The 20041-nt window shown below is 36.2% G+C and overlaps 1 protein-coding gene across 4 annotated transcripts in view; it reads left to right on the top strand.

Annotated features, from left to right (window-relative positions):
- The window catches only part of LOC128546177 (uncharacterized), a 49401-nt gene that overhangs the window by 16993 nt on the left and 12367 nt on the right, over positions 1-20041 (top strand). For 3 of the 4 annotated variants that reach the window (XM_053520394.1, XM_053520393.1, XM_053520392.1), the window contains 2 exons: positions 490-642; positions 15578-15702. In XM_053520394.1, the coding sequence (XP_053376369.1) occupies positions 508-642; positions 15578-15702 (260 nt within the window). In that variant the 5' untranslated portion in view covers positions 490-507. Of the gene's footprint in view, positions 1-489; positions 9608-10215; positions 10384-12681; positions 13392-15577; positions 15703-20041 lie in introns of those variants that run through there. The other variant, XR_008366574.1, reaches the window with a different exon arrangement.

Below are 20041 nucleotides of genomic sequence, written 5' to 3'. Positions count from 1 at the left end.
TGCCATATTTTGATTGCATGTTTAATATCCTCTTGTTCGGTTCCTGTCAACTACGTTGGTATAGTACTTAGCCCAGATGGATCCAAACTTGGACCTCTAGCGCATATTAAGTGGTAGCGTTCTCCATGAACGAAATACAATAAGTGAAAATTGCATGATTACAGGGTTACATGGTTTCAACAGCGGTAGTTGATCTACTTCTGCAATATCATCATGTTCTTGTTAAACTGTTTTATGTTATCTTAATGACCTTTGCAATATGTTTGTTTTTCAAATTTCAATATTTTATGCCACCTACTTATGACCTTTGCAATATCATATATTCTTGTTTCAATGTTTTATGCCATATACATACTAGCGACCTATGCGGTACCATATTTTCTCTTTACAATATTTTATGCCATCTACACGCTAATGACCTTTTATATATCGTACGTACAGTGTTTATGTCATCTTAATACTAATGAACTCTTTTCTTGTTTATTACAGAAATACTGCCGACTCACGATGAAACAAATTATATTGCTGATTTTGATATCGCATACAAATGATGCTTTGGGACAGTTCTTTAATGAAACAGTAACACTACCGGAAGCCGCTAAGAATGAGATAGAGGAATGTTACAAGATTAGAGTCAATCAGGTATAATATTACATATTTTCCGCATTTAATGTTATGAAGAATGATTTTCAACATCATACATTACCAAAAAAACGTAAAACATATAGAATTGCAAATATGCAAGCAGTTACATTGATTTATAGTTAAACATTAGTAAATGCGTAAGATATATCTGTACCGTTTCTTTTCTTTGATACATTCACTTTTATATTGGCAACCACATGCACATGTGGTAAGGACAACCCGCCCACTCCTCCTCCTCCGCTTTAACTGTAAGCCAGTATTTTTTAGCATTATAACACGTACCGAGCGCAGACGACGATCATACATTGAATATGGTTATGTCCTAATTTCGGCATGCTTTAATAATGCGCTTTTTAACCATTAATCTCTTTCAAATTAAAGATTGGTATCTGTGAAATTAAAACTACGAAACAATTTTAATTACCACCTGCCTATGAATCCTTGGTATCAATCAACCATTCTGTAACAATTCTGTCAAATGACATCGATTCAGACAACTGACATTCGGGTTCCGACAAGAAATCAATAGCTATCAGAAATCGATCAAGTTTACTTGTATGGAACACATTCCTACGAACTGATCCCTGCTTTGTACTGTGGATATCGTAGGTGGGTACCAAAATTGGGCTTTTATCATTGGAAGTGATGATCCGGTTTGATATAGCCGTAAGCGTATTAATTTTGGTACCCGGTTTATAACACGCACGTTAAAAAGCGGTGGTTCCAGCGCAAGTGGTCCGAGTGTATTTTATCTGGGAACCATATGCCGCTTTTTATGGAATTGCACTCTGTGCATCATTGAAGGTTCTATGTGCACTGCCGTATGAATACATCTGCAGATGTTTTTAAATTACACTCTGGTACTTATAACATGTGTAAATGTTGAGTTCTGCTCAACCCGGGACTGGAGGGCGTAGACGGTAGCTTGCACTTCCACTACCGTCTATGAACAGGCTCAATCAAACCGAGCCTGCATCATGTTCGTTTCTGTCGTGTTGGACGACCTGTGGTTTACCACAGTTTAATTTTAGTTTCACAGAGGATAATCTTGAATTTAAAAGAGCATTGATGGTATTATTTTATACACTGTTGTATACACTGTTAACGTGTAATATTAGTACACACAGTTTTTTTTTATAAACATTTTGATATATGTGACGTCGTCTTTGAAAACCGGTCCAGATGCGGCATGACGTAATATCGAGAAACGACGTTTAAAGTTGCGCCAAGTTTACGCGCGCAGCTTTCTTACACATGTTTTAATTAGCAAAAGTTTGACCGTTAAAGTACGACTGCTTGTTACATGATTGATAACAGTCTACTACAGAAAGAATATTTAGACATCAGACCTGTAAAAAAATAGTGGTATTACGCCTGAGGCAAAATATTTCGTTCAAAATCAGTTGTTTCGCTATGATTCCGGTTTCGGATTTTATCAGGGAAGCATGTGAAGTTTACTTTTGTTTAACTACCTTTTGTTCAACGCCGAAGGGATCTGAAGCTTGTAATACTGTTTACTGATTTGGTAAGTACCGTTTATAAACAGTAGTTAATGAAGATTCTCTAATATATTTGAAACTTTCACTGAAATAAGTCGGTCTTTTACCCAGAAGTGAATCCAAAACATACCGAGGGAAAGTTATGAAATTTATCTTGTGGCCACTAAACACAGATGATTTCACTATGCCTGTGTATTTAATAAGCCAGTTGGGTTATCACAAAGATTATTGAAGGCAGGCAGCTTCTTACTCGAGGTGACCAGGATTCATCAAATAAGTTCATTGTCCATAGTGTTGTGACGGATGATACATTTAGCGGCCATGTCCCTAAAGGTTGGTATTATTAGTGGTGTGATACCTACTTCCGGAAGTCGATAGAGGGCGGGATTCTCCAACTAGAAGAGCAGACTTTACAGTGTCACCACAGAGAACAGACGTATGTAATCTCTTCTTACTAATTTACATCTCCGTGGGTAAGTCCCGGTCCTCTCCCTGGCCAATAAGGTATATCTGACTGTGGCTTAATTCAATGATGTTACAATAATGGCGACGAGGATTCAAATGGCAATTTAGCGGGTAGAAACAGTCATTTGCCGTAAGGGTAGACAGCATCAATTTCGAGTTGACATTTTTGTCATAGGCCGGCACGGCATAAGGGCGAAATTGATTACACTGCATAAGGTTTGGCAGTGACTTGAAGGTTTTCGTTTTAACCACAGTCTGAAGGGTTGAGCAGGCTGGTAAATAAATTCCAGACTTCTAGTTTGATTGATTTATCATATAATCAACAATAAGGTTTCGGTCAGGAAAAAGGATTTTGTAGCCTTGGGAGGACAAAAATGGTATAAATAGTAAAGTCTTCAGGTTTCAAGTCAAGAAACTTTTCAACTTCAGCCGGAAATTAATTGAAATGTTTTCACGAAACCTGTACAGTCCAAGAGTGAAGTCTTCTAGACTCGCTCAGGTGCACACAGATTACATAATTACAGTGTAGCTGTCTTCTAGACCTACCTATTATCAACAGCAATACAGACAAATATGTTGATTTATTTCTTTGTTTATACATTGGGGACTTCATTTTCGTGTATTCAATACACTAATGCAAGAAATTTGAATATTTATTGTTTGAGTCTGGGTGACCGGTTTAAATATTTGAGTTAACAGTGTATTTTATACACAAATAACTGTCTGTAACATGTAATCTGAGACAATTTGTTTTCAATGTATTCTATACGTGATACAAAAATTTACAGCAAATAACTTGACCTCTAAGATTAAATTATTTCTTCAGTATTCTATACTGGAAATAAATTCAAATACAAGAACAAAAAGAGATGTTTTCGGCGTATTCTAAACACGAAACAGGTTCTACCTACATGACCATAAAAATTGAATTATTTCTTCAGATTTCTATACTGGAAATAAATGTAAGTATATAAACAAGAAAAAATAAATTGTGTCTGAGTATTCTATACTTAAATAAATTTATAACAAAGAAGTATAAAATATTTTGGTGTATTCTATACCCATAATATTAAAAATTGTGATTATGCTTTGTCCGACGAATGACATTTAATTACAAAAAAAAAATGTCCATCAACATTAATACGGCAGGCAAAGAGGAATTGCAGAACATTCCTTCAATAGGACCGAAGAAGGCAGAAAAAATAATATCATTTAGACAGACATATGAATTTGTAACAAACGAAACTTTGGCTACATGGTGATTCAATAGCAGACAGAGTAGAAAAAATAGAGTTTACATTACCAGTAACACCACCAAATAAAATTCATAAAACAGGGGGGAAATGTAGCAGTGAGAGTTCACCAGGAGGCGCCATGGGACCATTATCTACAGGTTCCCCACAAGAAATATTAAATCAACAAATTGAAGAATGTCTTCAACAGTTGTTAGCCTTAAGTCAAGGCATGAATAGAACAGACATTGCTTCAATGATAGCAGCCTTGCCAAAAAACACCAAAGTCTGATGAACGCCCAAATCAAGCAACATCACTACATACAGGGCCTAGTACTTCTAGTACATGGTCAAGGTCTCCTATTAAGAAAGAAACTGTTACACCAAAAATATCTCTGACCAAAAATATTTCGCATTAAGAACCGGTAGCAGATAAATTATCAAATAGTCACGAAAGCCATTTACGATCAAGTGACAAATATTCAGGCGACAGACATTTATAAGAAGAACCGACCAAATCAAGCGACTGTAATGTCACCGATAAACATTCCACACGTCACTGGTCAAGGTCGCCAAAACATCAAAGATCTTATTCAAGGCATAGATCTACTAGACACAGATCTTCTAGATCTCCGTCTAGGCATAGGTCAGAAAGATCTAAATCGCGACATGAGTCACATCATGGTTCTTCAAAGAAATAGGTCTCCGTCTCCACACCGAAGTTCAAATGATCGTAGATCAAGGTCATGTGATGTTAGGTCAAAAGATAAAAATTCATAACCATACAAATATTCGTCTCAACGTTCTGCATCTCCCAGTAAACAGCACAAGCAAGATAAATATCATTCAAGGTCAGATGACATTAAATCTAGTATAAAAGGAAAAAGGTTAAAAGACACGAAATCTGGCAAAAGAACACAAAGGTCAGATGAATCTAAATTAGAACATCAACATCAACACAGCGAAAAGTTTGACAAAACAGCAAGGTCAGATGACACTAAATCATCAAGAACAAGGACAGATGACAAGGGTGCTAGGTCTCATACATCAAGGTCAGAAGGTACTAAACATAAAAAAAGATCTTCAAAACAACAGACATCTTGACACTCCAGCAACAAAAGGTCAAGGTCCTATGATAGGTCATTGTCATCTGAAAGTTCAAGGTCATCTGAAACATCAATGTCAACTGAAAGGTCAACGTCATCAAAAACATCAAGGTCATATGAAGCATGAAGGTCATCTGAGAGGTCATTAAGGTCAAGTACTAGCAGTAGATCTAGGTGCAGAACTTTTTCAAGTGCCTTACTACGAGGTAAATTGCAAAGAATGGACTACAGTGGCCAGTTTATGTAGAGCATGCGGTTTGCAGGGGCTATACTCTGTTGGAAGCAGAACAGTTAATGTCCCGCTCTGCAATTCCACTGTAAAGGAAGGCTGCGTGACCAGTTATATAGAGCATGCGGTATTTGCAGAGGCTATATTCTGTTGGAAGCTGAACAGTTGATGCCTCGCTCTATGGTTCCACGATAAGGTTCAATATTAAAGTGAGGAGGAGTGAGCAAGGAGTAAGCCTTCAAAATGGCCAGATGGAGTGGAAAAAGAAATTGCTTATAACAGTTTCACATTGACTCTAGAACAGACAAATTACTGCACCACCAGAAAAGAACTTCTGAGCATTGTTAGGTTTACTAGACAGTATAGACATTACCTTCTAGGCAAAGTCTTCACAGTGAGAACAGATCATTCGAACTTGACTTGGTTATTAATGTTCAAAGAACCGCAGGGTCAGCTGGCACGATGGATTGAGGAACTGTCTCAATACAGCATGGTTGTAAAACATCGGCCTGAGGTTAAACACGGAAATGAGGATGCACTTTTAAGGATTCCGGACACCTTGTTACCGTGTTCAGCATATATAGCTGGCATAAAGCCTGCAGTTTTGCCATGTGGTGGTTTTCATTACTGCAAACGAGTTCACAACCAGTGGGACCGATTCACAGAACAAATAGATGAAGCGGTCAAACTGTCAATGCAGAAAGGTCAGACAACCGTAAGGAAGAACAGTAATGTTCAATTAGGGACAACTGCAGAGATGAACAAGTCAACGCCAGAAGAGGTAGCAATTGTAAAAGCTGCTGTTCTTTCAGAGTATAACAATGCAGAGTTCAACAGTAACCCAGAGTTTAAACAACCCTAGGATCCTGAACGATGTACAGGTCTTCTAGATGGTACATCTGACAGGGAAAGTACAAGTCTTTAAGACGGTACTATGAACAGTGAAGAAACTAGTCTTCTAGACAGTATTCTTACAGTAGACCTCATGGGTCTTAGCGGAAGTGAATCGCATTTTGATATCGTTACAGTAGGGGATGGTGAGCAGCGCTACCTTTGCGTATGCCCAGTAGATGCAGCGATAGATTCCAGTACAACTCAACTCATGCTGGGGATTCATTTTCGACGAGTTGCAAACAGAACAGGCAAAATACAAAGATTTGCATTCATATTATTGTCGACTGGTTGAATAGAAAAAAAAGAACAGAGTGAAAGAAATCTATTCTTATCCATTCCAGAAGCAAAAAATTTGGCTTAATAAAGAAGTATTTATGTTGATTTATCCACATGCAACAGATATTCGGTTGGTAGTGCCAGAAAGATCGAAAGAACAATCATTGAACTGGCAACTACATACGTTCTTCAAGGCATACATGGGTTGAAAGAACTAAAGCCAAGTTAAATGAAAAGTTCTTCTGGGTTCAAGAGATTTAAAATAATACGTACATGTAATTATGTGTAATGTTTTCAACTAGAATAATAAACTAAAAAGCTATGGTAGAGTCCTTGATATTATTCCTTTACAGTAATGTCGATGACTTCCAGACCATAATGCAAGATAATCTGGAATGAGGGCGTGTCTATTTCACAACTGATAAGTTTGTTGGGAAAAAAAAGCAGGAGACGATAGTGTTGATGATGGTATTTGATTTGGACCTAAATGAGGACGAACTTTTTGCTTCGCCATTAGTCCAGTCTAATGCAGAAACTGCAGCAGATCCAACACAATCCATGGAAGTGGATCAGCAGACAGATTCCCCATCAGCTACTGCGAAAGTCAGTCCAAGGAAGTCTCCTAGACTGGCTGAGAAATCTAGGATTTCACAGGTGAAAGCACCTCCTCAGGAAGTCGCTAAGCCGAAGTCTCCTAAAGCTTCCAAGAGATCTATAAACAAGGAAGACCAGAAGAGGGCTTCTAGCTCCTCTTCTAGACATCCAAAAGAACATAGATCTAAAGACAAGGAAGACCAGAAGAGGGCTTCTAGCTCCTCATATGGACATCCGAGAGAGCATAGACACGAACCACGAAGGCACTCTGAAGATACTTCGACAGCCATTTCCACCTGGACAGAACGCTACGTAAACTTAACCTCAATCCACCCGGAAATCTGGATGACGTTATCGATTGTGTTCCAGTAGACGCAGATAAAAAGGTCAAACCTGTTGGAACAGTCGCCGTCTACTGCGATCCTAGAAGCTATCCGTCTGAACAATGTCTTCTAGACTTGCCAGAGGATATGTCAGTTGCTATTGGGTTTCATCCAAAACATGCAAAGAACAGAGTACGAAGCATTGATGTGGACACTGCAGTTATCGAGGCTTTTACAGAATCCTCGTGTAAAAGCGCTCGGCGAGATTGGTATCGATCATTCCGAGCCAATGAAATACTGGTCCTACCAGGTGGAACTACTGGACAAAGTACTGCCATTGCTTGAAGACCGTCACATATTGATTATTCATTGCCGTGGGATGAAAGGGAATTGTGGTACAGAAGCCTTCCTATTGCTTCTCCATTTCTTACAAAAGAAGGTACGACAACATCACCCAATTCATCTACACTGCTTCACAAGAAACCAGTATGTGATACAGAGATGGTTGGAGATATTCCCACATACTTATTTTGGATTTACCAACTTGGCCGAGTCGTTCAATCCTAAACAGGTGGCAGCACTCCAAAGTATTGACGAAAACCGCTTACTTCTGGAGTCCGACGCGCCATATTTTCCAAGTATGGGTTCCGAGGTATCATCTCCCAGTCAGATCTTCGCAGCAGCCAAGAGTGTAGCCACACACCGACAGATGACTGTGGAGCTAATGTTAGAGATCACAGTTGCCAACGCAGTGTATCTCTATAGAGGGCAGTCCCAGTAATGTAACGTAAAGTCCACATTAGCCTGACTTCTAGTCGGCTAAGGTGCACCATCGTCCGTACAGAATGGACTTATAGTCCGTCACCACCAGATGTCCATGAGTGCCAGAAGCCAAACCATTGGATTTCTAATCCAAACTACAGAAGGTGTTCCAGATGACCGTGATTGGACTTCTAGTCCAATCTACAGAGTTCCAGTCCAGTTCAATGACTACCAGTCATGTACAGTTAAAGGACTTCTAGTTCTCCACATGCTAATAAATCTGTGATGGTTTCTAATCATCATTGGTTTATTATTCGCAACATTTCTCCCACACTGGACTGAGGCTTTCATTATAAAGTTGGGGGGAGTGTTGTGACGGATGATACATTTAGCGGCCATATCCCTAAAGGTTGGTATTATTAGTGGTGTGATACCTACTTCCGGAAGTCGATAGAGGGCGGGATTCTCCAACTAGAAGAGCAGACTTTACAGTGTCACCACAGAGAACAGACGTATGTAATCTCTTCTTACTAATTTACATCTCCGTGGGTAAGTCCCCGTCCTCTCCCTGGCCAATAAGGTATATCTGACTGTGGCTTAATTCAATGATGTTACAATAATAGTAACCATTATTATGGAAAAATACAATATACATGCAGGAATGATAATTAATAAATTTGATGCAGACTTATAGATGCCTGCCTGTGTCACAACATTTCTCGAAAAGTCCCCTCTCAAGTAGTAGCCAAAGTATTTTAAAAGGAAATATGCAGATGTCCGGTAACCGGACGCCTACCCTGCATTCTAGCTGTCCGGCAACAATACGACTAGCCTCTCCGCGAATGTTTTTCTAGCTGTTCGGCGATCTTTTTATATATGAATACAGTAAGGAAATAAATTTATTGTATCATTTTTTTGGGCATAGGTTTGAATATTCACCTGTAAGGCGTATACAATATTTTAAAATTGATTACCGGACACCTAGAAAACCCTTATAGGATAGAAATTTGGATAGGCTATGTATCCTGTTACCGGTTGGCTAGAACACCGGCTAGGTTTCTGGTTACCGGATGTCTAGACACTTCCATTTATAAAATGGTAACTGTTTTTTGCTGTGGGTCTCATAAGTCGTGTTATTTCTGTCTGGTGACTACTCTCTTTCCAATTATTGTTGATTCAGAATGTTTTGTAACAGGATGATTTCTTTTTGGATAGTGGGAATTTATGCCATATAATGAAAATCTTTTTAATTTTGAAATTTTTGAGCCTTGCTGTGTGTAAAACAATTTATGATCCTTTAAAAAATAGATTCCTAGTATAATAACTTTTATAGTATTTTGTGGTAAGTTAATTAAACCTTTCACAATCACATTATTAACTTAGTATTCATGATTTTTTTGATTTTTAGTGATGTTTACAGTACATGTAATGTATCTTCTTTCAGATAATATTCCTTGTTCCTTTGATGGTTCATTCCACTATACAGCTGGTTCATATACCCTACAACAGCCAGGTAATTGGTCTGTTTACTTTAAGATCCCAAGAAAATGTAACATATTTTGGATGTGCTTTGAGGAATCAGGTAAGTAACATGCAGCTAATGACTGTTATTAAAATATTTATTTATTTATTTATACCTCTGTCTAGGTTTTGTTGGAGCCAATTCAAAATAAGTCTACTTCTACACTAATGATTTGTACAATGTACATTTGTATGTACATGTACTATGACTATTAAATGGCTTAAACTGACAAAACTGGCATTATTGAAATTTAATTTCAACAGTCTGGTTTTGAGGAGGATCAGTTGGTGTAAAGTCTTCATTACATTGGCTATTAGCCTGAGAAAAGTATGTGGCACTCAATAAGTACATGGATAATTTGAATGCTTAACACAACATGTACATGTGTATAACTTGATATCCCATTAACTTGTAGAATATAGTTCTAAATAATAGGAATTTTAATTAAGTATTCAAAGTAAATCAATTAATTGTAATTTAGTTTAATTGTAATGTGATTATTTTCAAATTTAATTAACCCATTCTTGACTTAGACATTGTGATGTGATTGAATTTTTTTACCAGTTTTATTGCACCAAGAATATAGATTAGAATGAAGACTGTAAAGGTTCCTGAGATACATGAAGATAACAGATACTTTTACCAAAGACTTTTAAATCTTTTTTCAGGAAGGCAAGTGTTTCCACTTGTTTATGAAGCAACTCAGTTGGTTAAGGGGCAGACAACTTGCGAGCATGGTACATCACTACCTGTATTGGTATTCCATTTTGACAATGCTGCTAGCTAAAATAGAAATAACACCTTGCTGTGGTACGGTCTGTGGAGACTTTTACTAGGTAACAACCATTTTTGATAGCTGTTAAAACAGTGTATACTTTTAACCCTTATGTTGCATGAGGCAGCTTTGTCTGTCTTTGCAACCAGTGCAGATCAAGATCAACCTGCACATCTGTGCAGTCTGATCATGATCTGCAGTGTTTGATACTTAGCAAATTTTCTATGAGAACCCCCTATAAGCTATAAATGGTACTGTCTCTATTTAAAGATGGAGTAGTCAATTTTACAAATTTAGCAGGTTAAGGGTTAACCCAATAAATGCAAAAATTGTTTTTTTTAGAACATCCTATTTGCAGTAATCAAAATCTACAAACAAAGTACATTTTATATACTGACAGCACGCAGTTGTCAGTCTGTTTGTCAATATTTTAGAGCATTGGTTGTAAGAAATTAAAGAATCATCTATTATCAAATAGTGATAACTCTGCTTTTATTAAATAAAGAGACTCCTAGGTTAATTTTTTAAAATAATATGTTTTACTTATTAGTCCCCTACTGGTTGAAAACCAGTTTTGGGGACTATAGGAATGCTCTTTTCCGTCATTCCGTCATTCCGTCTTTCCGTCATTCCGTCATTCTGTCATTCCGTCATTCCGTCCGTCCGCAATTTCGTGTCCGGTCCATAACTCTGTCATCCATGAAGGGATTTTAATATTACTTGGCACAAATGTTCCCCATGATGAGACGACGTGTCATGCGCAAAACCCAGACCCCTAGCTCAAAGGTCAAGGTCACAATAGGAGGTCAAAGGTCAACAGGGCTTTTTTCCTGTCCGGTCCACAACTCTCCCATCCTTGAAGGGATTTTAGTATTACTTGGCACAAATGTTCCCCATGATGAGATGATGTGTCGTGCGCAAATCCCGGACCCCTAGCTCAAAGGTCAAGGTCACAATTGGAGGTCAAAGGTCAACAGGGCTTTTTTCCTGTCCGGTCCATAACTCTCCCATCCATGAAGAGATTTTAGTATTACTTGGCACAAATGTTCCCAATGAGGAGACGATGTGTCATGCGCAAAACCTGGACCCCTAGCTTAAAGGTCAAGGTCACAATTGGAGGTCAAAGGTCAACAAGGCTTTTTTCCTGTCCGGTCCATAACTCTCCCATCTATGAAGGGATTTTAATATTACTTGGCACAAATGTACCTCATAATAAGACGATGTGTCATGCACAACTTTCAGACCCCTAGCTCAAAGGTCAAGGTCACACTTAGCAGTCAAATGTTAACATAGCATGAACAGGGTCTGTTTCGTGTCCGGTCCATAACTCTGACATTCATTAAGGGATTTTAATATTACTTAGCACAAGTGTTCCCCATGATGAGACGACGTGTCATGCGCAAATCCCGGACCCCTAGCTCAAAGGTCAAGGTCACAATTGGGGGTCAAAGGTCAACAGAGTTTTTTTCCTGTCCCAGTCCATAACTCTGCCATCCATGAAGGGATTTTAATATTACTTGGCACAAATGTTTCCCATGATGAGACGACGTGTCATGCGCAACACCCAGTACCCTAGCTTAAAGGTCAAGGTCACACTTTGAGATCAAAGGTCAAGAGGATTTTTTTCCTGTCCGGTCTATAACTTTGTCATGCAAAGCAGGATTTAGATATCAGTTGGCACAAATATTCCCCTGGATGAGACAACATGTCATGCGCAAGAACCAGGTCCCTAGGTCTAAGGTCAAGGTCATATTTAGAGGTCAAAGGTCAAATTCAAGAATGACTTTGTACGGAACATTTCTTCTTCATGCATGGAGGGATTTTGATGTAACTTGGACCAAATGTTCACCACCATGAGGCACCCTTGTTTTTAGAATTACGTCCCTTTGTTGTTACTATAAATAGATTTTATTGTAACTTTTTTATTACTGGCGGTAGAGAAAAATCGAGACCACTTTTCTGTGGTACAGCATGCATGTTACATCCAATTTTTAGGTGTATTTTGACCTATCTCTACCTGGTAAAGAGTTTCTTGTGGACTTATATTATTATTATTATTATTTTTTTTTTTTTTTTTTTTTTTTTTTTTTTTTTTTTTTTAAATAACTTACATGATAACATTTTTATAATCAGCCAAAAAAATTCAATATGAAAACAACTGTGGGTTTTTATATATGCACATTTTAATCCAAGTGTGTTGTTATAATGTTATAACATATTGTATATGTAGTACAATATTGTTTATACATCTTTGACAGATATCAGTTCATTATGTTATACTGCAGTAGAAAAAATTAGGTGCCTTCCAGTAGGGGACTTTGTATTGCATAGCAATACTTCATTCACTTGTTTGTTACAGGATATCACAGATCGATTGAATATTCAACAATGATCACAGACCATGCAAAGTTTGAATCTGACCTGCACTTTTGAATTTAGAAGAATCTTTGGAGGAGGGTGAATGCTGAGACCTTTAATAATACATGATATTGCTGACACAGTGTGTCAGTCATCAAAGAAAGGTCATAACACTGCACAGTTGGTCAACAATGATTTAAATCCTGTCACATTCTACCAGTGGAGAAATATCTTATCACAACATTTTAAACTTTTGAAGAAGATAACCAAGTATTACCACTTTATCATGTCTGCAGAAACACCTGGATTGTTAGTGTTAAAAGTGACAGTCCAGTTAACTTACTACAATCTACTCCCTCTTGCCAAACGAATATTATTGACATGGAATAACACAAGCCTGACAATGGTACCTGTATGAACTCATAAGAGAATAGTATTTGTCTGAAAAGTCAAAGGATTCTGTTTGTCCCAAACCACTTCAACTGAAAACTGAAATTGTGATTGGCGAGGATTTTTCTGAGAACTGAAAAAAGGAAGTGAATGTAAAAGATAGAAATTGTTGTTGAATTCAAATGTTTTAATACACAACACTTTAGCCTGTTTTGCTGTTCATATAGATGTGTTTAGCTGTTAAGGTTAAACATCAAGTAAAGGTTGTAGTTTCAGTTACCTACATTAAAGTATTGGCTGGAAATAAATATTTACTTTTCACCAGAGCTTGTAGCAGTGTAACCTTCATCAAAAGTTAAGCTGTTGTGTTAATTATTAAAGTATTTTTAGAAAAAGGAATTTAGTATGAATGTTGCCATGGTAACATAATTCAAATTATATTTCATTGAAATTATGGATTTGTATTTCAATAAGGGATCTACAGTATATAATGTAATGGTAAAAGAATGTTCACTTTCTTGTATTGTCAGTTATAACTAGCCAGTGAAAAAACAGATTATGAGGAAAGGGATGACTGAAATGTTTATTCTTACATAACTACTTTTGTTACAGAACATGGCTTTTTAAAAGTTTTTATGTGAAATTTTCAGATTTCTTTCCTGAATACTTATACTTTCAAATATTTAACTTATTAGAAATACTTTTTTAAAATAAGGTCTTGTTTTTAAGTATTATTGTAGGAAAAGGGAATTTAAAACATATGTCGCCATGGTAACACAATTTTCCTAGAAAATATGGAAATTTTTTAATTAGCTGTACTTTCTAGTATTCTACTTTAAAATAATCATAAACAATAAAAGAAATCAATAGTAATATATGTTTCGTTTATTTCAAAATAGTTATTTATTACCAGCAGGTAAAAGGCAAGTTATGAAGAAACAATGACAGAAATGTTTTATTCTTATAGTTATTACTCATGTTACAAAACACTGTCATGAAACAAAACATTTTAATTTTTTAACATGAAATTTTGAGATAATAATTGTGAATACATACCACTTTATAATATTCAAGTTATCTGAAACACTTTTCCAAATTTAGCTCTTTTTTAAAGTACTGTTGTAGAAAAAGAATCAAATGCATATGTTGCCATGGTAACATAATTTAATAATGTTTTTATAGAAAATGTGAAGGACTTTAGCCAGCTAGATCTTTGCACTTTATTATAAGTGAATATCTAAATATTCTTTGTAAAAGAAGATTCGTTTATTTAAAAATAGCCAGTGATTACCAATAAGTGAAAACACAAACTGAAGAAACAACGACTGAAATAGTTTATTCTTGTGGTTATTACCCGTGTTACGAAATCTGTCATAAAACCAAACATTTTATATCTTTTCACATATAATTTTCAAATTTTACTTTCAAATACATATACTTCATTATATTGAACTTACAAGAAACATTATTTTAAATTAAGCTTTTATTTTTAAGTACTATTGTAGAAAAAGCAATTTATTGCATATGTTGCCATGGTAACGCAATCTGAATAATGCTTTCATAGAAAATATGAAAGATTTAAATTAGCTGCATTTTTCTGTTTTAAGTAAGCATCACAAAAATAAAATTTCATAGTAATAGAAGGTTCTTTTTTTCCAAAGTAGTCATTTATTATCAGCATGTAAAAGACAAGATATGAAGAAACAATGACAAATCTGTCTTATTCTTATGGTTATTAACCATGTTACAAAAACTGTCATAAAACCAAACATTCTTAATATTTTCATGGGAAATTTTCAGTTTATTTTTGTAAATACATATGCCTTAAAATATTTTACTTTTTAAAATCCTTATTTCAAGCTAGCATGTTTTTTTTAAAGTTTTATCATCGAAAAGGGATTTTAATATATTTGTTGCCATGGTAACACAATTTTAGAAATATTTTCATAGAAATTGTTATAGATTTTAATTGATTATCATTTTGTGTATTAAGAAGGGATCTTACTTATATCATGCAATTGTAACAAAAGATAAATTTATTTCAGAATTGTTAGCCATTACCAGTATGTGAGAAATAAACTAGAAAGAAAGGATAACTGAAATGTACTGTTTTTATTTTTAATATCTATGTTACAAAATATGTCATAAAATTGACAATTTTGAAGATTTTCATCTGAAATTTTCAGAATTTATTTCTGAATGAATATACTTTCTAAATATGCAAAAACCTGAAAATGTCAAAATTCCTCATGTGGTCACATATGAATATTATATTATACATGCAAGCGGTAAATATTTTTAATTTGTTATAAACATTTTCTGTCTTCTATTTAAGTCAAAATTCAATATAGAGTCCCTTCTTTTATGTCGCCAGTACCTTCCTACAGCAAATAAGTATGACAAGATATATATTTCATGTACTTTATGCTATAGTACATATTTTCTTGACGATTTGGTAGCATCATATTTACCACATCAAGATAGTCTGACTTTCGTAATGTTTACAGAATGTTCCAGCTGAGGACCTTTGGCAAGTACAGTTGGCTTGTCTTTCAGAATATTATAAAAACCTCAACGTAAACAACATTACATCTGACAACATGAAACCGTTTATGGATGCTGAGAACAACAGGTAATAATCAACTACTAAACTTTTAAAAAATATAAATCTTTGTTTTTTACGCATTTGAGGAGCAGAAGAGTGTTTTCCTGTCTAGGTGTAGAGTCATCGAGTGTCCATCAAATAGTGTTGTCCTGTACAGATGTAGAGCAATCGAGTGTCAATAAAACACTGCTGTCCTGTCACAATGATGCGCAAATGAGTGCATATCGAACAGTGCTGTTCTGTCCAGGTATAGAGTCATCGAGTGCCAATCAATAATGTTGTCCTGTCCAGGTATAGAGCTATCGAGTGCTTATCAAACATTGCTGTCCTGTCAAGGTGTTAAGCCATTGATTGCCAAATTAAGAAGTATTGTCCTCTCCTGGTATAGAGCTATCAAATGGCAATCAACCGGCGCTTTCCTGTCTAGGTATAGAGGCTTTGAGTACCAATCAAACAGTATTGTCCTATCAAGGTGTGGAACCATCGAGTGCCAATCAAAAAGTGAAGTGTTGTCCTGTCTTGCTGAAGAGTCATCTAGTGGAATCAATAGCGTTGTCTTGTCCAGGTGTAGAGCCATTGGGTGTTTATCAGATATTGTTGTCCTGTCCAGGTGTAGAGCCATCGAGTGCCAAAAAACAGGTTTGCCCTGTCCAGTCAGTTGTAGAGCCATCGACTGCCAGTCAGTAGTGTAAGCCTGCAAAGGAGTAGAGCTATCGAGCACCAGTAAACAGTATTGACCTATCCAGGAGTAGGTTGCCTTGTCCAGGTGTAGATCCTTTTAAGTGTCATTCAATAGTGTCGTCAGGTCCAGGTGTAGAGCTATCGAGTGCAAATCAATAGTGTTGTCATGTCCCAATATCTCGCATACCAGAGGGATACCATGGTTCCCTAGTTGACCCTCTGGCACATTTCGCCAATATTTTTAGTTTGTTTACATTACAGGCCTAAAGTTCCATCTAATCAACGACGTTTCGAGACAAATCTTGCGAACCAGTGAAAATCGGCCGTGAAAGTGTGGAAAAGTCCTTTCCGATATCAAGGCCGAATTACGAGGAATATTATTACTGAAATTTATTTCTAAACATCCAATAACATGAATAAATATTTATTAAGCGCAGCCATGCTATGTCGTCTTTATTCATTGTTAGCAAGTATTTTGCTTAGATGTGGTCCCGAAGTTTTAAATTCGGCGTACCAAAACAAAATTGGCGAACAATGATTGACTGAAACTAATCTCTGAAGCTATATCGAGTGCGCATGCTCATTAAATAAACGAAAGAAATCTCGTGATTCTGACGACCTCTGATAGATGATAATGTCATGTCCAGGTGTAGAGCCATCGAGTATCAATCAGTAGTGTTGACATGTCCAGTTGTAGAGCCATCAAGTACCAATCAATAGTGTTGCCATGTCCAGGTGTACGGCCATCGAGATTCAGTCAATAGTGTTGTCCTGTTCAGGTGTAGAGCTATCGAGTATCAGTCAGTAGTGTTGACATGTCCAGGTATAGAGCCATCAAGTACCAACGAGTACCAATCAGTAGTGTTGTCATTTCCAGGTACAGAATCATCCGGTGTCAGTCAATAATGTTGTAATGTCCAGATGTAGAGCCATCGGGTACCAATCATTAGTGTTTTCCTGACTAGTGTAGAGCTATCAAGTGCCAATCAACTATGTTATGTCCAGATGTAGAGCTATTAAGTGCCAGTGAAATAGTGTTGTCCTGCTCAGATGCAGAGCCATTGAGTACCAATCCAATATTTATGTCCTGTCTAGGTGTAGAGCTATCAAGTTCAAATTAAATAGCGTTGCCACGTAGATGAGTAGAGACATCGAGTCCAAGCCAATAGTGTTATTATGTCCAGTTGTAGAGCCATCGAATGTCAGTCAAAAGTGTTTTCATGTTCAGGTTTAGAGAAATCGAGTACTGTTCTTCTGGGCCGAGTGTCAATCAAGGTGTTGACTTTTCCAAGGGTAGAGGTCTCATGTTCTAATCAAACATTCTTGTGCTGTCAAGGTGTAAAGCCATCGATTGCCAATAAAATAGTATTGTCTTGTCCAGGTTAAGAGCCATCGAGCCAATCAAGAGCGGTGTCCTGTCCAAATGTAGAGTCATCGAGTGCCAATCAGTTAGTGTTGTACTGTCCAGGTGTAGAGTCATCGAGTGCCAATCAATTAGTGTTGTATTGTCCAGGTGTAAAACCATCGAGTGAAAATCAGATAATGTCATAATATTGTCATGTCCAGGTGAAATGTCAGGCAATCGTATGGTCCTGTACATGTGCTGAGACATCAAATGCAAAGCAAATAATGTTGTCCTATCCAGGTGTAATCTAATGTCAATCAATCAGTGATGTACCATGTACAAATCAAATGGTGATTGTCCTAAAACGAGGACAAACAACCAGTAGGAATAGCCACGCTCGCAAGAACGAAACATCCTTGAATCGAAAAGCAGCTCTAATTGTAGTATTGATTAAAGTTGCGTAGCCGTTAGTTATTATAGCAAATTGCTGTAAATATTGAATGGTAATTAGATGTTTATTTGTACATGGAAAAGTCTGAGAAAGTATAAATCTAATTAGACGATCAAATAAAGATGATTTAAACTTCGTCTACCGGTATCATTTAGTCACTGAATTAGGGTAATCTTAGCACCCTACCTTTAATTGGTTATTTCATTGCTGTTATATATCATGTAATCATCTTAGATCTATATAAAGGAATACATTTTAACAACGCTTTTCTAAGCAAAGTACTATTCACCATATTTTGGAAAATGCCGTACATACACTGCGATTGTTTCTGGGAAAGTTCATTTCTATACAAATATAGAAACAAGACGTTTTAGCACGAACAACTAATAATACATTGCCCTGAAATAATGTTTCAAATGTACCCGAATACTATTAACAACGTTGGGAACTCGAAAGGTGTACTATTTTGTATGCAGCTGAATTCGCGTGACTCGAAATGTATGTAGCAAAATGATATTGCATTTTACATCCCTAATATGTAGACTACATGTGTTTATTATCCATGAACATGCCTGTGGTGCAATTTTGTATAGCCAAAAAATAAATATTTAAGATTTGCACAGACGTACACAGAAGACATTTAATAAACAACAGGGACAAGGCGTAATATGGGTGGTGTACTTGTTTATATTTGTAATACATTGTCTTATGGGGTTAAACGTATTTGTGATTATTACGAATTAGGTATTTTTCTCCGTTTTGATAAAAGCTATTTTGGTCTAGAAACTGATGTTATTTTTGCATGTCTGTATGTGCCACCAGAAACTCGTCTTTTTTTTATGACACTGTTGAGTATGGCATACAATCTTTTGAAAGTGTAATTGTTGAAAATGAGTACCTATTCGCAAATAGCGAAATGTTAATTTGTGGGGATTTTAATGCATGAACAGGGGGTCTTTTAGATAATGTGACAATTGATAAACAGATCCCAGAAATGCAGGAGTATCTTGAAATTCTTGACGATGATATAGAAATACCAAGAAAAAATTCTGATAATGTTGTAAATAAGTTTGGACGAGATTTAATTTCGTTTTGTAAATCCTATGCACTATTTATATTAAATGGTAGATTAGGGGAGGATGCAAAAAGAGGCGATTTTACCTATGTTGGTCATCTTGGATGCAGTGTAGTAGATTATTATATTTGTTCAAGGAATATTTTTGACAAAGTTTGTAATTTTTCAATAGCATCTCGGTCTGAAAGTGATCATTTACCTATTTGTTTATTTTTAAGAGTGCATGAATATGTATACCCAGATTTTCAAGATGTGAATACAAGCCATGAAAGTTCAAATGTAGATATAAGAATAAGTATAAACACAGAAAATAGTGAGCATTTTAAAAATGTTCTTCGTGAAAATGCAATCAGCGGTATGTTTGACGCAATAGACTTGCAAATTGATGAAGATGCTGATATAGATGACATTGTTTTGAATTTTGAAAAAGCTATACTAGCTTGTAGCGGTCCTTTTAAAAGGAGAAAGGGTAAATCTTCGAATAGAATGTCTTTCAAAAATACTTGGTATGACAAAGATTGCAGTGAATTGAAACTCAAAATGAATAAGCTTCTAAGAAAATTCCGCACTAGTAGAAGCATTAATGACCTTAATTTATACATGGGCTGTAAAAAACAATATAAAGCATTATGTAAGGAAAAGAAAAAAATGTATAAAAATCAGTGTCTATATGAACTTGAAGCTTCTGTCAAAAATTCTAAATTGTTTTGGAATAAGCTCAGGAGTAATGTAGGAAGTGGGAGTCATACTCCGAATAATACTTCCAGTCAGTGGTTTGAACATTTTAAACAAGTGTTTAGTTGTGATCCAGAAG

This window comes from Mercenaria mercenaria, chromosome 12 (genome assembly GCF_021730395.1).
Source record: "Mercenaria mercenaria strain notata chromosome 12, MADL_Memer_1, whole genome shotgun sequence".
Lineage (NCBI taxonomy): Eukaryota > Metazoa > Mollusca > Bivalvia > Venerida > Veneridae > Mercenaria > Mercenaria mercenaria.
Note: the sequence above shows the minus strand (reverse complement) of the source record. Positions and strands in the feature narration are given on the sequence as shown.